The sequence below is a fragment of the Salmo salar genome, chromosome 22 (genome assembly GCF_965601325.2).
Source record: "Salmo salar chromosome 22, fSalSal1, whole genome shotgun sequence".
NCBI lineage: Eukaryota > Metazoa > Chordata > Actinopteri > Salmoniformes > Salmonidae > Salmo > Salmo salar.
In genome coordinates, this window is record NC_138312.1 from 55901658 (window position 1) to 55918276 (window position 16619).

The following is a 16619-nucleotide window of genomic DNA, read 5'->3' on the forward strand; positions in this document are numbered from 1 at the left end:
GTAATCCAATTTTTCTAATAGTAATTCTGAGTTTAGTGAGCACCAAACTTGGTGGGTGTCAAATTAGCTAGCCTGTGATGGCCGAGCTATCTACTCAGAATATTGCAAACTATGCTTTCGCCGAAAAGCTATTTTAAAATCTGACACCGCAATTGCATAAAGGAGTTCTGTATCTATAATTCTTAAAATAATTGTTATGTATTTTGTGAACGTTTATTGTGAGTAATTTAGTAAATTCACCGGAAGTTTGCGATGGGTATGCTAGTTCTGAACATCACATGCTAATGTAAAAAGCTGTTTTTTGATATAAATATGAACTTGGTTGAACAAAACATGCATGTATTGTATAACATAATGTCCTAGGAGTGTCATCTGATGAAGATCATCAAAGGTTAGTGCTGCATTTAGCTGTGGTTTTGGTTTTTGTGACATATATGCTCGCTTTGAAAATGGCTGTGTGATTATTTTTGTCAGGGTACTCTCCTGACATAATCTAATGTTTTGCTTTCGCTGTAAAGCCTTTTTGAAATTGGAAAATGTGGTTAGATTAACGAGAGCCTTGTCTTTAAAATGGTGTAAAATAGTCACGTTTGAGAAATTGAAGTTATAGCATTTTTTAGGTATTTGTATTTCGCGCCACGCGATTCCACTGGCTGTTGACTAGGGTGGGACGCTAGCCCATAGAAGTTAACATGCTATTTTAATGACTACCTCATCTCTGTGCCCCACACATACAATTATCTTTAAGGTCCCTCAGTCGAGCTGTGAATTTCAAGCACAGATTCAACCACAAAGATCAGGGAGGTTTTCCAATACCTCGCAAAGAAGGGCATCTATTGGCAGAAATAAAAAAAAGCAGACATTGAATATCCCTTTGAGCATGGTGAAGTTTATTTATTACACTTTGGATGGTGTATTAATACACCCAGTCACTACAAAGATACAGTCGTCCTTCCTAACTCAGTTGTCGGAGAAGAAGGAAACCGCTCAGGGATTTCAGCATGAGGCCAATGGTGACTTTAAAACAGTTAGAGTTTAATGACTGATAGGAGAAAACTGAGGATAGATCAACAACATTGAAGTAACAACATTGTAGTAACTCCACAATGCTAACCTAATTGACAGAGTGAAAAGAAGGAAGCCTGTACAGATAAAAATATTCCAAAACATGCACCTGTTTGCAACAAGACACTAAAGTAATACTGCAAGAAATGTGGCTTTTTGTTCTGAATACAAAGTGTTCCAATACAACAGATTACTGAGCACCACTCTCCATATTTTCAAGCATAGTGGTGGCTGCATCATGTTATAGGTATGCTTGTAATCGTTAAGGACTGGGGAGTTTTTCAGGATAAAAAATGTATGGAATGGAACTAAGCACAGGCAAAATCCTTGAGGAAAACCTGGTTCATTCTGCTTTCTACCACACACTGGGAGATTAATTCACCTTTCAGCAGGACAATAACATAAAACACAAGGCCAACTCTACACTGAAGTTGCTTACCAAGAAGAGTGAATGTTCCTGAGTGGCCGAGTTGCAGTTTTGATTTAAATCTACTTGAGAATCTATGGTAAGACCTGAAAATGGTTGTCTAGCAATGATCAACAACCAATATGAATACTTTTGAAAATAATAATGGACAGATGTTGCACAATTCAGGTGTGGAAAGCTCTTAGATACTTACCCAGAAAGACTCACAGCTGTAATCGATGCCAAAGGTGATTCTAACATGTATTGACTCAGGGATTTGAATACTAATCTAATCAATATACGTTAGTGTTATGTTTTTCATGTATGTTTTACACATTTCCTAATTCTTCTTCCACTTTGACATTACAGAGTATTGTGTGTAGATCGTTGACAAAAAAAAGACAATTTAATCATTTTAAATCCCACTTTGTAACACAACAAAATTTGGAAAAAGTCAAGGGGAGTGAATATTTTCTGAAGGCACTGTATCTATCTGATGGAACTACAGTGCACCTTACCTGTACCTTTCAACTTTAATTATAGCACTAAATGTATCAGTTATTGCCTGCATCAATGATAATTGAAGACAGACTGTCCCCGATACATGCTGCATCTTACAGAAGCAGTCAACAGTGCAATGCAGCAGATCAAATATAATATAATACATATACAGTCGGGGGAAAAAGTATTTGATCCCCTGCTGATTTTGTACGTTTGCCCACTGACAAAGAAAGGATCAGTCTATAATTTTAATGGTAGGTTTATTTGAACAGCGAGAGACAGAATAACAACAAAAATATCCAGAAAAACGCATGTCAGAAATGTTATAAATTGATTTGCATTTTAATGAGGGAAGTAAGTATTTCACCCCCTCTCAATCAAAAAGATTTCTGGCTCCCAGGTGTCTTTTATACAGGTAACGAGCTGAGATTAGGAGCACACTCTTAAAGGGAGTGCTCCTAACCACAGCTTGTTACCTGTAAAAAAGACACCTGTCCACAGAAGCAATCAATCAATCGATTCCAAACTCTCCACCATGGCCAAGACCAAAGAGCTCTCCAAGGATGTCAGGGACAAGATTGTAGACCTACACAAGGCTGGAATGGGCTACAAGACCATCGGCAAGCAGCTTGGTGAGAAGGTGACAACATTTGGTGCGATTATTCGCAAATGGAAGAAACACAAAAGAACTGTCAATATCCCTCGGCCTGGGGCTCCATGCAAGATCTCACCTCATGGAGTTGCAATGATCATGAGAACGGTGAGGAATCAGCTCAGAACTACACGGGAGGATCTTGTCAATGATCTCAAGGCAGCTGGGACCATAGTCACCAAGAAAACAATTGGTAACACACTACGCCGTGAAGGACTGAAATCCTGCAGCGCCCGCAAGGTCCCCCTGCTCAAGAAGACATATACATGCCCGTCTGAAGTTTGCCAATGAACGTCTGAATGATTCAGAGGACAACTGGTGAAAGTGTTGTGGTCAGATGAGACCAAAATGGAGCTCTTTGGCATCAACTCAACTCGCGGTGTTTGGAGGAGGAGGAATGCTGCCTATGACCCCAAGAACACCATCTCCACCGGCAAACATGGAGGTGGAAACATTATGCTTTGGGGGTGTTTTTCTGCTAAGGGGACAGGACAACTTCACCGCATCACAGGACGGGGCCATGTACCGTCAAATCTTGGGTGAGAATCTCCTTCCCTCAGCCAGGGCATTGAAAATGGGTTGTGGATGGGTATTCCAGCATGACAATGACCCAAAACACACGGCCAAGGCAACAAAGGAGTGGCTCAAGAAGAAGCACATTAAGGTCCTGTAGAGGCCTAGCCAGTCTCCAGACCTTAATCCCATAGAAAATCTGTGGAGGGAGCTTAAGGTTCGAGTTGCCAAACGTCAGCCTCGAAACCTTAATGACTTGGAGAAGATCTGCAAAGAGGAGTGGAACAAAATCCCTCCTGAGATGTGTGCAAACCTGGTGACCAACTACAAGAAACGTCTGACCTCTGTGATTGCCAACAAGGGTTTTGCCACCAAGTACTAAGTCATGTTTTGCAGAGGGGTCAAATACTTATTTCCCTCATTAAAATGCAAATCATTTTATAACATTTTTGACATGCGTGTTTCTGGATTTTTGTTGTTATTCTGTCTCTCACTGTTCAAATAAACCTACTATTAAAATTATAGACTGATCATTTCTTTGTAAGTGGGCAAACTTACAAAATCAGCAGGGGATCAAATACTTTTTTCCCCAACTGTATATACACTGCTCAAAAAAATAAAGGGAACACTAAAATAACACATCCTAGATCTGAATGAATTAAATAATCTTATTAAATACTTTTTTCTTTACATAGTTGAATGTGCTGACAACAAAATCACCCAAAAATAATCAATGGAAATCCAATTTATCAACCCATGGTGGTCTGGATTTGGAGTCACACTCAAAATTAAAGTGGAAAACCATACTACAGGCTGATCCAACTTTGATGTAATGTCCTTAAAACAAGTCAAAATGAGGCTCAGTAGTGTGTGTGGCCTCCACGTGCCTGTATGACCTCCCTACAACGCCTGGGCATGCTCCTGATGAGGTGGCGGATGGTCTCCTGAGGAATCTCCTCCCAGACCTGGACTAAAGCATCCGCCAACTCCTGGACAGTCTGTGGTGCAACGTGGCGTTGGTGGATGGAGCGAGACATGATGTCCCAGATGTGCTCAATTGGATTCAGGTCTGGGGAACGGGCGGGACAGTCCATAGCATCAATGCCTTCCTCTTGCAGGAACTGCTGACACACTCCAGCCACATGAGGTCTAGTATTGTCTTGCATTAGGAGGAACCCAGGGCCAACCGCACCAGCATATGGTCTCACAAGGGGTCTGAGGATCTCATCTCGGTACCTAATGGCAGTCAGGCTACCTCTGGCGAGCACATGGAGGGCTGTGCGGCCCCCCAAAGAAATGCCACCCCACACCATGACTGACCCACCGCCAAACCGGTCATGCTGGAGGATGTTGCAGGCAGCAGAACATTCTCCACGGCGTCTCCAGACTGTCACGTCTGTCACATGTGCTCAGTGTGAACCTGCTTTCATCTGTGAAGAGCACAGGGCGCCAGTGGCGAATTTGCCAATCTTGGTGTTCTCTGGCAAATGCCAAACGTCCTGCACGGTGTTGGGCTGTAAGCACAACCCCCACCTGTGGACGTCGGGCCCTCATACCACCCTCATGGAGTCTGTTTCTGACCATTTGAGCAGACACATACACATTTGTGGCCTGCTGGAGGTCATTTTGCAGGGCTCTGGCAGTGCTCCTCCTGCCCCTCCTTGCACAAAGGCGGAGGTAGCGGTCCTGCTGCTGGGTTGTTGCCCTCCTACAGCCTCCTTCACGTGTCCTGATGTACTGGCCTGTCTCCTGGTAGCGCCTCCATGCTCTGGGCACTACGCTGACAGACACAACAAACCTTCTTGCCACAGCTCGCATTGATGTGCCATCCTGGATGAGCTGCACTACCTGAGCCACTTGTGTCGGTTGTAGACTCCTTATCATGCTACCACTAGAGTGAAAGCACCGCCAGCATTCAAAAGTGACCAAAACATCAGCCAGGAAGCATAGGAACTGCACAAAGGGGCAGAGGAGGAGCGAACCAAGACCAACTGTCCCAGACCTGCTGTTTTCAACTCTCTAGAGACACTCTGAATGATCAGCTATGAAAAGCCAACTGACATTTGCTCCTGAGGATACTGACCTGTTGCACCCTCTACAACCACTGTGATTATTATTATTTGACCCTGCTGGTCATCTATAAACATTTGAACATCTTGGCCATGTTCTGTTATAATCTCCACCCGGCACAGCCAGAAGAGGACTGGCCACCCCTCATAGCCTGGTTCCTCTCTAGGTTTCTTCCTAGGTTCTGGCCTTTTCTAGGGAGTTTTTCCAAGCCATCGTGCTTCTACACCTGCATTGCTTGCTGTTTGGGATTTTAGGCTGGGTTTCTGTACAGCTCTTTGAGACATCAGCTGATGTAAGAAGGGCTTTATAAATACATTTGATTGAGGTGATTGGTGCATTTCCCCCTCTTCCCCAATGTATGAAAACCCCTAATAAACTTCCCCTTTGCATTCTTTTTGTTATTTTGTTATTGGTGACGTGGAAACGTGGAAACCCCACACCCTTGATCTTGCACACCCTTGATATGTATATCTAAAAGGGTACGCATTTCAAGTGTGGATTAGTCTAATTTGAACAGTGTCACCTGGTTGTTTCAACACAGCTGGCGTCAGACTGTGAAAGGAGCTATGATCTGCATCGTGTTTAAACATACAGTTATCGCCACACTATAATTATACCACTTCACATTTAGCCTCAGGATACAGGCTGAACTTAAAGCACAGTGAAATGTTACATTTCAGATTAAATTCTGTGTTCAAATATAATCCGGTTACAGTCTAGGGCCCACAAACTCAAGTCTGGTCCTCGAAGCCGGTACCACTGCATTTTTTTTATTGTTCCCCTCTGATCAGGGACTGATTTATACCTGGGACACCAGGTACAGTATGTGTAATTTATTATCAGGTAGAACAGAACACCTTGTAGGGTAAGAGTTGAGTAACCACCTGGCTAGGGGATTTCATTCTAAATTATATTTCTTAAAATATTAAATACTATGACATTCAGCACAGTAAGAAAAGTAACACAGTTGGCTTTTATCATAATGAGGGATGCAGTATTTCTATACAGCAGTCATGAATCTGGAAGAACAAAAAAGACATACATTCTTTATGTTTGATGTTACCCTCCCCCACTGTACATAACGCATAGTAAACACTTTGCAAACATGCACATTAATAAAATGTGCAGCGTGAGGCAGCAGAATACAAACTCCACATCATAATATCACACCCATCCAGGCCCAACCAGCAGGGGACTGGAGAAAGCCTGATAGACAGCCAATATCACACCCATCCAGGCCCAACCAACAGGGGACTGGAGAAAGCCTGATAGACAGCCAATATCACAACCATCCAGGCCCAACCAACAGGGGACTGGAGAAAGCCTGATAGACAGCCAATATCACAACCATCCAGGCCCAACCAACAGGGGACTGGAGAAAGCCTGATAGACAGCCAATATCACACCCATCCAGGCGTGTACTCTTCAGGGCAGAAGCAAGCCATCCCTACTAGGAGAGAGTGGGGACAGAGAGAGAGAGAGAGCTGTGAGGTGTGGAGAACCAGAGAGACCAGAGCGATAACTCATGAAGAGCAGGAAAATAAACTCAGAGAGAGAAGGAGAGAGCGAGCTGTAAGCTCTGTACTGTAAATGCGAGGAGAGAGAGACCAGATAGAGCTGTGGAGTAGGAGACCAGATAGAGACCAGAGAGACCAGATAGAGACCAGAGAGACCAGATAGAGACCAGATAGAGACCAGAGAGACCTGAGAGACCAGAGAGAACAAATACAGCCCTAGAGAGACCTGAGGGACTAGATAGAGACAAGAGAGAGACCCGAGAGAGACCAGAGAGACCCGAAAGAGACCAGAAAGAACAGAAAAAGACCCGAGACACTAGATAGAGTCCAGAGAGAGACCAGATAAAGACCAGCTAGCCCAGATAGAAACCCGAAAGAGACCCGAGAGAGACCAGAGAGAGAGAGAGCTGAGAGACCAGAGAGGCCAGATAGACCAGATAGAGACCAGAGAGACCAGATACAGACTAGATAGAGACCCGAGAGACCAGAGAGAGAGAGAGCTGAGAGACCAGAGAGGCCAGATAGACCAGAGAGACCAGATACAGACTAGATAGAGACCAGAGAGAGACCAGAGAGAGACCAGAGAGAGCCCAGAGAGACCAGAGAGAGACCAGAGAGAGAGAGCTGAGATGAGCAGCCAGACAGTAAAGAAACTCAGTAGTGTACCTGGGATACTCTGTCTCCTGGAGGGCAAGGAATTGTCTGTCCCCTGTGAGTCCTTGTTCCCTTTAGAGTAAGGACCATCATCTGGAAGGAAGGGGGAGAAAACAGGGCTATTATAGGGATGTGTCACAAATCCCACACTATTCCCTATGTAGTGCACATATTTTAAACACAGCCCACAGTAGCTGTAGCTCTGAACAAAAGTAATGCACAGCACTGCATTTGCGGGATAAGGTGTAGTTTGAGACGCAACCATAGAGTAGGGTCATCTACTGGCTCTGGAACAGAGCTAGTAGATGAGCTGGGGTAAGCGTTGCTAATGGCTTCCCTAGTATATGCAGATGCAAACGTGACCAACAACTGTAAAGCATGCAGCTGTGAGTTCTGTTTGGAGAGATAAAGGAAATCCTTTTGTTCTGAGAGCTTAGAACACATTTAGGATCCACTCTAACAGTAAACAAAAAAATTACAGATTTCTCTCATTTTCATTTTGCCAGACTAATAAGCCTGGGTTTACTGTCTGTGTAATTTAAGCTTGAGTTTACGGTCTGTATTACTTAAGCCTGGGTTTACTATCTGTATTACTTCAGCCTGGGTTTATTGTCTGTATTACTTAAGCCTGGGATTACTGTCTGTGTTACTTAAGCCTGAGTTTATGGTATGTGTTACTTAAGCCTGAGTTTACGGTCTGTGTTTCTTAAGCCTGGGTTTACTGTCTGTGTTACTTAAGCCTGAGTTTACTGTCTGTGTTACTTAAGCCTGAGTTTACTGTCTGTGTTACTTAAGCCTGGGTTTACTGTCTGTGTTACTTAAGCCTGGATTTATTGTCTGTGTTACTTAAGCCTGTGTTTACTGTCTGTGTTACTTAATCCTGGGTTTACTGTCTGTTTTACTTAAGCCTGGGTTTACTGTTTGTGTTACTTAAGCCTGGGTTTACTGTTTGTGTTATTTAAGCCTGGGTTTACGATCTGTGTTACTTAAGCTTGAGTTTACTGTCTGTGTTACTTAAGCCTGGGTTTGTCTTATTCTGTCACAGCTGTCTGGATCTCTGTTAGGAAGTGAAGTGATACATTAGGACACATTGTTTTGAGTGTGGAGAAGAGGATTCATAATTCATGTAATGCCACAGTCTTAATTTCCTTCAAACTTGATCCATAAATTAATACTTTCACTCTTTGCTGCTATGGGACCTGCCATCAATAATTACCCCTGGAGTTCTGTTCCTTATGCCTGATATTAGATAGAACACTTCCGCTATCTATTCCCTCTATGCCTGCAGGAACACACACGCATGGACGCATGCACGCACACACGCACACACACACACACACACACACACACACACACACACACACACACACACACACACACACACACACACACACACACACACACACACACACACACACACACACACACACACACACACACACACACACACACACACTAATATATTCCAAAAGCCCTGTCTTCACACCAGAAATTAGGCAGCACAATGATCTGTCTTTGTCACTGTCATACTCAGGAGGAGGCATTCCTCTCGCTCTGCTCCCAGTTTTACATTCAGCAGTGTTGTTAATCTATAGCATTCAGTTTTACATTCAGCAGTGTTGTTAATCTATACCATTCAGTTTTACATTCAGCAGTGTTGTTAATCTATACCATTCAGTTTTACATTCAGCAGTGTTGTTAATCTATAGCATTCAGTTTTACATTCAGCAGTGTTGTTAATCTATAGCATTCAGTTTTACATTCAGCAGTGTTGTTAATCTATACCATTCAGTTTTACATTCAGCTGTGTTGTTAATCTATACCATTCAGTTTTACATTCAGCAGTGTTGTTAATATATACCATTCAGTTTTACATTCAGCTGTGTTGTTAATCTATACCATTCAGTTTTACATTCAGCAGTGTTGTTAATCTATACCATTCAGTTTTACATTCAGCAGTGTTGTTAATCTATACCATTCAGTTTTACATTCAGCAGTGTTGTTAATCTATAGCATTCAGTTTTACATTCAGCAGTGTTGTTAATCTATACCATTCAGTTTTACATTCAGCAGTTTTGTTAAATCTATACCATTCAGTTTTACATTCAGCAGTGTTGTTAATCTATACCATTCAGTTTTACATTCAGCAGTGTTGTTAAATCTATACCATTCAGTTTTACATTCAGCAGTGTTGTTAATCTAAACCATTCAGTTTTACATTTAGAAGTGTTGTTAATCTATACCATTCAGTTTTACATTCAGCAGTGTTGTTAAATCTATACCATTCAGTTTTACATTCAGCAGTGTTGTTAATCTATACCATTCAGTTTTACATTCAGCAGTGTTCTTAATCTATACCGTTCAGTTTTACATTCAGCAGTGTTGTTAATCTATACCATTCAGTTTTACATTCAGCAGTGTTGTTAATCTATAGCATTCAGTTTTACATTCAGCAGTGTTGTTAACCTATAGCATTCAGTTTTACATTCAGCAGTGTTGTTAATCTATACCATTCAGTTTTAGATTCAGCAATGTTGTTAATCTATACCATTCAGTTTTACATTCAGCTGTGTTGTTAATCTATACCATTCAGATTTACATTCAGCAGTGTTGTTAATCTATACCATTCAGTTTTACATTCAGCAGTGTTGTTAATCTATACCATTCAGTTTTACATTCAGCAGTGTTGTTAATCTATACCATTCAGTTTTACATTCAGCAGTGTTGTTAATCTATACCATTCCGTTTTACATTCAGCAGTGTTGTTAATCTATACCATTCCGTTTTACATTCAGCAGTGTTGTTAATCTATACCATTCAGTTTTACATTCAGCAGTGTTGTTAAATCTATACCATTCAGTTTTACATTCAGCAGTGTTGTTAATCTATACCATTCAGTTTTACATTCAGCAGTGTTGTTAATATATAGCATTCAGTTTTACATTCAGCAGTGTTGTTAATCTATACCATTCAGTTTTACATTCAGCAGTGTTGTTAATCTATACCATTCAGTTTTAGATTCAGCAGTGTTGTCAATCTATACCATTCAGTTTTACATTCAGCAGTGTTGTTAATCTATACCATTCAGTTTTACATTCAGCAGTGTTGTTAATCTATAGCATTCAGTTTTACATTCAGCAGTGTTGTTAATCTATAGCATTCAGTTTTAGATTCAGCAGTGTTGTTAAATCTATACCACTCAGTTTTACATTCAGCAGTGTTGTTAATCTATACCATTCAGTTTTACATTCAGCAGTGTTGTTAATCTATACCATTCAGTTTTACATTCAGCAGTGTTGTTAATCTATACCATTCAGTTTTACATTCAGCAGTGTTGTTAATCTATACCATTCAGTTTTACATTCAGCAGTGTTGTTAAATCTATACCATTCAGTTTTACATTCAGCAGTGTTGTTAATCTATACCATTCAGTTTTACATTCAGCAGTGTTGTTAATCTATACCATTCAGTTTTACATTCAGCAGTGTTGTCAATCTATACCATTCAGTTTTACATTCAGCAGTGTTGTTAATCTATACCATTCAGTTTTACATTCAGCAGTGTTGTTAATCTATAGCATTCAGTTTTACATTCAGCAGTGTTGTTAATCTATACCATTCAGTTTTACATTCAGCAGTGTTGTTAATCTATACCTTTACATTCAGCAGTGTTGTTAATCTATACCTTTACATTCAGCAGTGTTGTTAATCTATACCATTTAGTTTTACATTCAGCAGTGTTCTTAATCTATACCATTCAGTTTTACATTCAGCAGTGTTGTTAATCTATACCATTCAGTTTTACATTCAGCAGTGTTGTTAATCTATACTATTCAGTTTTACATTCAGCAGTGTTGTTAATCTATAGCATTCAGTTTTACATTCAGCAGTGTTGTTAATCTATAGCATTCAGTTTTAGATTCAGCAGTGTTGTTAAATCTATACCATTCAGTTTTACATTCAGCAGTGTTGTTAATCTATACCATTCAGTTTTACATTCAGCAGTGTTGTTAATCTATACCATTCAGTTTTACATTCAGCAGTGTTGTTAATCTATACCATTCAGTTTTACATTCAGCAGTGTTGTTAATCTATAGCATTCAGTTTTACATTCAGCAGTGTTGTTAATCTATAGCATTCAGTTTTAGATTCAGCAGTGTTGTTAATCTATACCATTCAGTTTTACAATCAGCAGTGTTGTTAATCTATACCATTCAGTTTTACATTCAGCAGTGTTGTTAATCTATACCATTCAGTTTTACATTCAGCAGTGTTGTTAAATCTATACCATTCAGTTTTACATTCAGCAGTGTTGTTAATCTATACCATTAAGTTTTACATTCAGCAGTGTTGTTAATCTATAGCATTCAGTTTTACATTAAGCAGTGTTGTTAATCTATACCATTCAGTTTTAGATTCAGCAGTGTTGTCAATCTATACCATTCAGTTTTACATTCAGCAGTGTTGTTAATCTATACCATTCAGTTTTACATTCAGCAGTGTTGTTAATCTATAGCATTCAGTTTTACATTCAGCAGTGTTGTTAATCTATACCATTCAGTTTTACATTCAGCAGTGTTGTTAATCTATACCTTTACATTCAGCAGTGTTGTTAATCTATACCTTTACATTCAGCAGTGTTGTTAATCTATACCTTTACATTCAGCAGGGTTGTTAATCTATACCATTCAGTTTTACATTCAGCAGTGTTGTTAATCTATACCATTCAGTTTTACATTCAGCAGTGTTGTTAATCTATAGCCTTCTGTTTTACATTCAGCAGGGTTGTTAATCTATACCATTTAGTTTTACATTCAGCAGTGTTGTTAATCTATAGCCTTCTGTTTTACATTCAGCAGTGTTGTTAATCTATAGCCTGCAGAGAGAAAGAGAGAGTGCGATTCAGCAGTGTTGTTAATCTATAGCCTTCAGAGAGAAAGAGAGAGTGTTGAAGAAACAGAAGGTCTGTGTCTATCTGGTGCTTAGCTATTACAGTCAAGTACGGCTGGAGGCTGTTGTTCTTCCTCACAGGTGTGCTTCATTTCTTTCACTCAGAGAGACGACTCTAATCACTCCCATTGTTCTAGATTGTGTGTGTGTGTGTGTGTGTGTGTGTGTGTGTGTGTGTGGTGTGTGTGTGTGTGTGTGTGTGTGTGTGTGTGTGTGTGTGTGTGTGTGTGTGTGTGTGTGTGTGTGTGTACTAGGAACCTGTCTGAGCAGTGTGTTCCTATTAACACTCCAGCACCAGAGGACCTGCCTGTGCATACGTATGGGTTCTGTCTCAAATGACACCCTATTCCCTATTTAGTGCACTACTTTTAACCTGGAGCTATTGAGATCTGGTCAAAAGTACTGCACTATATAGGGAATAGGCATATGGCTATGTCTCAAATGACACCCTATTCCCTATTTAGAGTACTACTTTTAACCAGGACCTCAGCCTGTGTTAAGAGATCTACTACATTAACATGCTACACACCAGTCTGTCCGTGCATCTGTCTGCTCTCTGTTGCTGCTGACCCTGTTGTATCTACACAAAGAAATGTATCAACATTAAATCACCAGCTGAGATTTATTTTGTTTTACCTCAAGTAAGACGACTGAGAACACAAGAGCCAACTGGAAGAGTTGGAGTCAACTGAAAAAGCTTATCTCTCTCCCCTTCCCTCCACTCCATCTCCCTCTTCTCCCTCCTCTCTTACTCCTCCCCTCCCTCCCTCCGCTCCATCTCCCTCCAAGCCTTTCAGTCCTATCAGCCTCTGCATGCAGTGATGAAACACTTGACTTTGCACAGCTTTAATCCCGACGCCAGAGGGCTTAAAAATCGTCCTAGTCACCTATCAAAGGAGACGATTTAGCCGTGACGCTAGGCTAGCTACCTAACTTTGGAACCTCAGTCATCGTTTTTTTCTTTTTTCTTCAGCTCATCCTTACAAGCATCAAAGTGGGTTACACATGGCAGGAGATGGAATACTGGCGTACTGCACTGTGGAATAGTAAAACTATCATCCCTGACTGTTCCCAACCATTCCAGATTAAGATAAAATGATGGCTTTGGTTTTTCAAGTGGGAAAGAATATCGTTAATGCAGAATCTAAATGGTAAAAACCCATATGTTGTTGAAAATGATAATTGCTTGAAGTAGATGTTTTGTTACTTTAATAACTAAACTTTGCCAACATGAATTTGGGAAAAAAAAAGTATTCACAAACAAACCCAGCAGGATGTTCCCATTCAATCTGTATAGGAACAGATGTGAGTGAAAATAGGTTGTTCATGTTGATCACCCAACTTTAAAATAAACTGTGAACAATACAAAGCCCTGGTTACGTCAAAAATTGCACCCTGTTCCCTAGTTATAATATAGGCCCTAGTCAAAAGTAGTGCACTATATAGGGAATAGCGTTCCATTTGGGATGCAAAACGCAATAATATTTCTTGTGAGATTCTCCGTTTCTCTACTTTCCTCGCCATTACCAGTCCAGCTGAATGGCCCCTGATTACTGTTGAGATGAACGGCACAGGTCTTATCTGAGGTAATTGAGGTAGGTATGTACATATAACTAGGAATAAAGTGGCTTGGCAACACGATAGATAATAAACATTACTAGCAGTGTATGTGATGAGTCAAAAGACGTGAGTGCAAAATGGGTCAATGCAGATAGTCCGAGTTGCTACTTGGTTAACTATTTAACTAACTATTTAGCGGTCTTATGGCGTGGGGGTGCATCGGAACCGCTTGCCGTGTGGTAGCAGAGAGAACATTCTATGACATGGGTGGCTGGAGTCTTTGACCATTTTTAGGGCCTTCCTCTCACACCGCCTAGTATAGAGGTCCTGGATGGCCAGGAGCTCAGCCCCAATGATGTACTGGGCCGTACGCACTGGCCCTATGTAGCGCCTTGCGATCGGATGCCAAGCAGTTGCCATACCAAACGGTGATGCAGCCAGTCAAGATACTCTCATTGGTGAAGTTGTAGAACTTTTGAGGATCTGAGGACTTATGCCAAATATTTTCAGCCTCCTGAGGAGTAAATGGTATATGGTGGTCAGCTTGAAACATGTAGGTATTACAGACTGGGTTAGGGAGAGGTTGAAAATGTCAGTGAATACACTTGCTAGCTGGTCAGTTCATGCTCTGAGTACACATCCTGGTAATCTGTCTGTGAATGTTAACCTGTTCAAAGGTCTTACTCATATTGGTTATGGAGGGCGTGATCACACAGTTGTCCGGAACAGCTGGTGCTCTACCACATGGTTCAGTGTTGCTAGCCTCGAAGCGAGCATAAAAGGCATTTAGCTCGTCTGGTAGACTTGCATTACTATGCAGCTTGCGGCTGGGATTCCCTTTGTAATCCGTGATAGTTTGCAATCTCCGCCATATCCGATGAGCTTCAGAGCCCGGATAGTATGATTTTTAGTACTGTATTGACACTTTGCCTGTTTGATGGCTCATCGCAGGTCGTAGCAGGATTTCTTATAAGCATCCGAATTAGTGTCCCGCTCCATGAAAGTGGCAGCTCCAGTCTTTAGCTTGGGTGAGCGGATGATGCATCTAATCCATGGCTTCTGTTTGGAATATGCATGTACTATCACTGTGGGGACGACGTCGTCGATGCACTTATTAATGAAGCCAGTGAGTGATGTGGTAAAGTCCTCAATGACATCGTATGAATCCCAGAACATATTCCAGTTTGTGCAAGTCTTCCGCATTGGGTGCATCACTGGTACTTCCTGTTTGAGTTTTTGCTTGTGAGTAGGAAACAGGAGAATATGGTCAGATTTTCAAAATGGAGGGCAAGGGAAAGCTTTGTATGCATTTATGCATGCGGAGAGATGTAGAGTTGTTTCTCCTCTAATTGCACATGCTGGTAGAAAGTAGGTAAAACTGATTTCAGTTTGCCTGCATTAAAATCACCGGCCACTAGGAGCGCCGCCTCTGGATGAGCATTTTCTTCTTTCCTTATGGCCCTATACAGCTCATTGAGTGCTGTTTTAGTGCCACCATCCGTTTGTGGTGGTAAATAGACAGTTATACTGAACAAAAATATAAATGCAACCTACAACAATTTTAACGATTTTTCAGAGTTACAGTTCATATAAGGAAATCAGTCAATTGAAATAAATTCATTAGGCACTAATCTATGGATTTCACATGACTGGGCAGAGGTGCACCCATGGGTGGGCCTGGGAGGGCATAGACCCGACCACTTGGCAGCCAGGCTGACACACTGGGGAGCCAGGCCCAGACAATCAGAATGAGTTTTTCCCCACAAAAGGGCTTTATTACAGACAGAAATACTCCTTAGCACCCTCTCCACACCCACTCAGACGATCCCGCAGGGGAAAAAGCCGGATGTGGAGGTCCTGGGCTGGCATGGTTATACGTGGTCTGCGGTTGTGAGGCCGGTTGGACATACTGTCAAATTCTCTAAAACGACATTAAAGGCAGCTTTTGTGACATCCCTCCCACTCTGTCTGCTGGGATCTCCTGTTTGGTAGTCTGCTTGTTGCAGGAGGCTGGTAGGCAGAGCTGGGAGGATCGTCAGCTGATGTGGCACAACTGGGCAGGCTTGGCCTGCAGGCTATAAGGGAAGCCACTGACTTTCTTCCCTGACTGGTAGGCTGGCTACCACCGCCTTTTGTTTTTGTTCTGTTTTCACCATACAACCCCCTCACCATTCATCCACACACTGCATACACTACTGATAGTACAGACGTCTACAGCTTACGTTACATTTTTGTATTTATTATTATTTAGTTTAATACATCTATTTCTTTTTACATTTAAGTCATGCATGGTCTCCCTTTGTTGTTACGAACTATGAGCCAGGTCTTAACAGTCGTAACAGTAGAGAAAATAACATTAAATTCTCTGGCAACAGCTCTGGTATTCTTGCAGTCAGCATGCCAATTGCACGCTCACTTAAAATTTGACAAATATGTGGCATTGTGTTGTGTGACTTAACTGCACATTTTAAAGTGGCCTTTTATTATCCCCAGCACAATGTGTAATGATCCTGCTTTTTAATCAGCTTCTTGATATGCCACACCTGTCAGGTGTATGGATTATATTGGCAAAGGAGAAATGCTCTCTTACAAGGATGTAAACACATATGTAAAATGTCTGGGATTTTTTATTTCAGCTCATGAAAAATGAGAACAACACTTTACATGTCGTGTTTATATTTTTGTTCAGTGTATATGAAAACTCTCTTGGTAAATAGTATGGTCTACAGCTT

At 41.3% G+C, this 16619-nt stretch overlaps 1 protein-coding gene across 1 annotated transcript in view; it reads right to left on the reverse strand.

Moving 5' to 3' along the window:
- The window catches only part of grip2b (glutamate receptor interacting protein 2b), a 202976-nt gene extending 195100 nt beyond the window's left edge, over positions 1-7876 (reverse strand). The window contains 2 exon segments of the mRNA XM_082967512.1: positions 7391-7471; positions 7858-7876. Of these exon segments, the coding sequence (XP_082823638.1) occupies positions 7391-7471; positions 7858-7876 (100 nt within the window).
- Positions 7877-16619: the final 8743 nt, after the last annotated feature.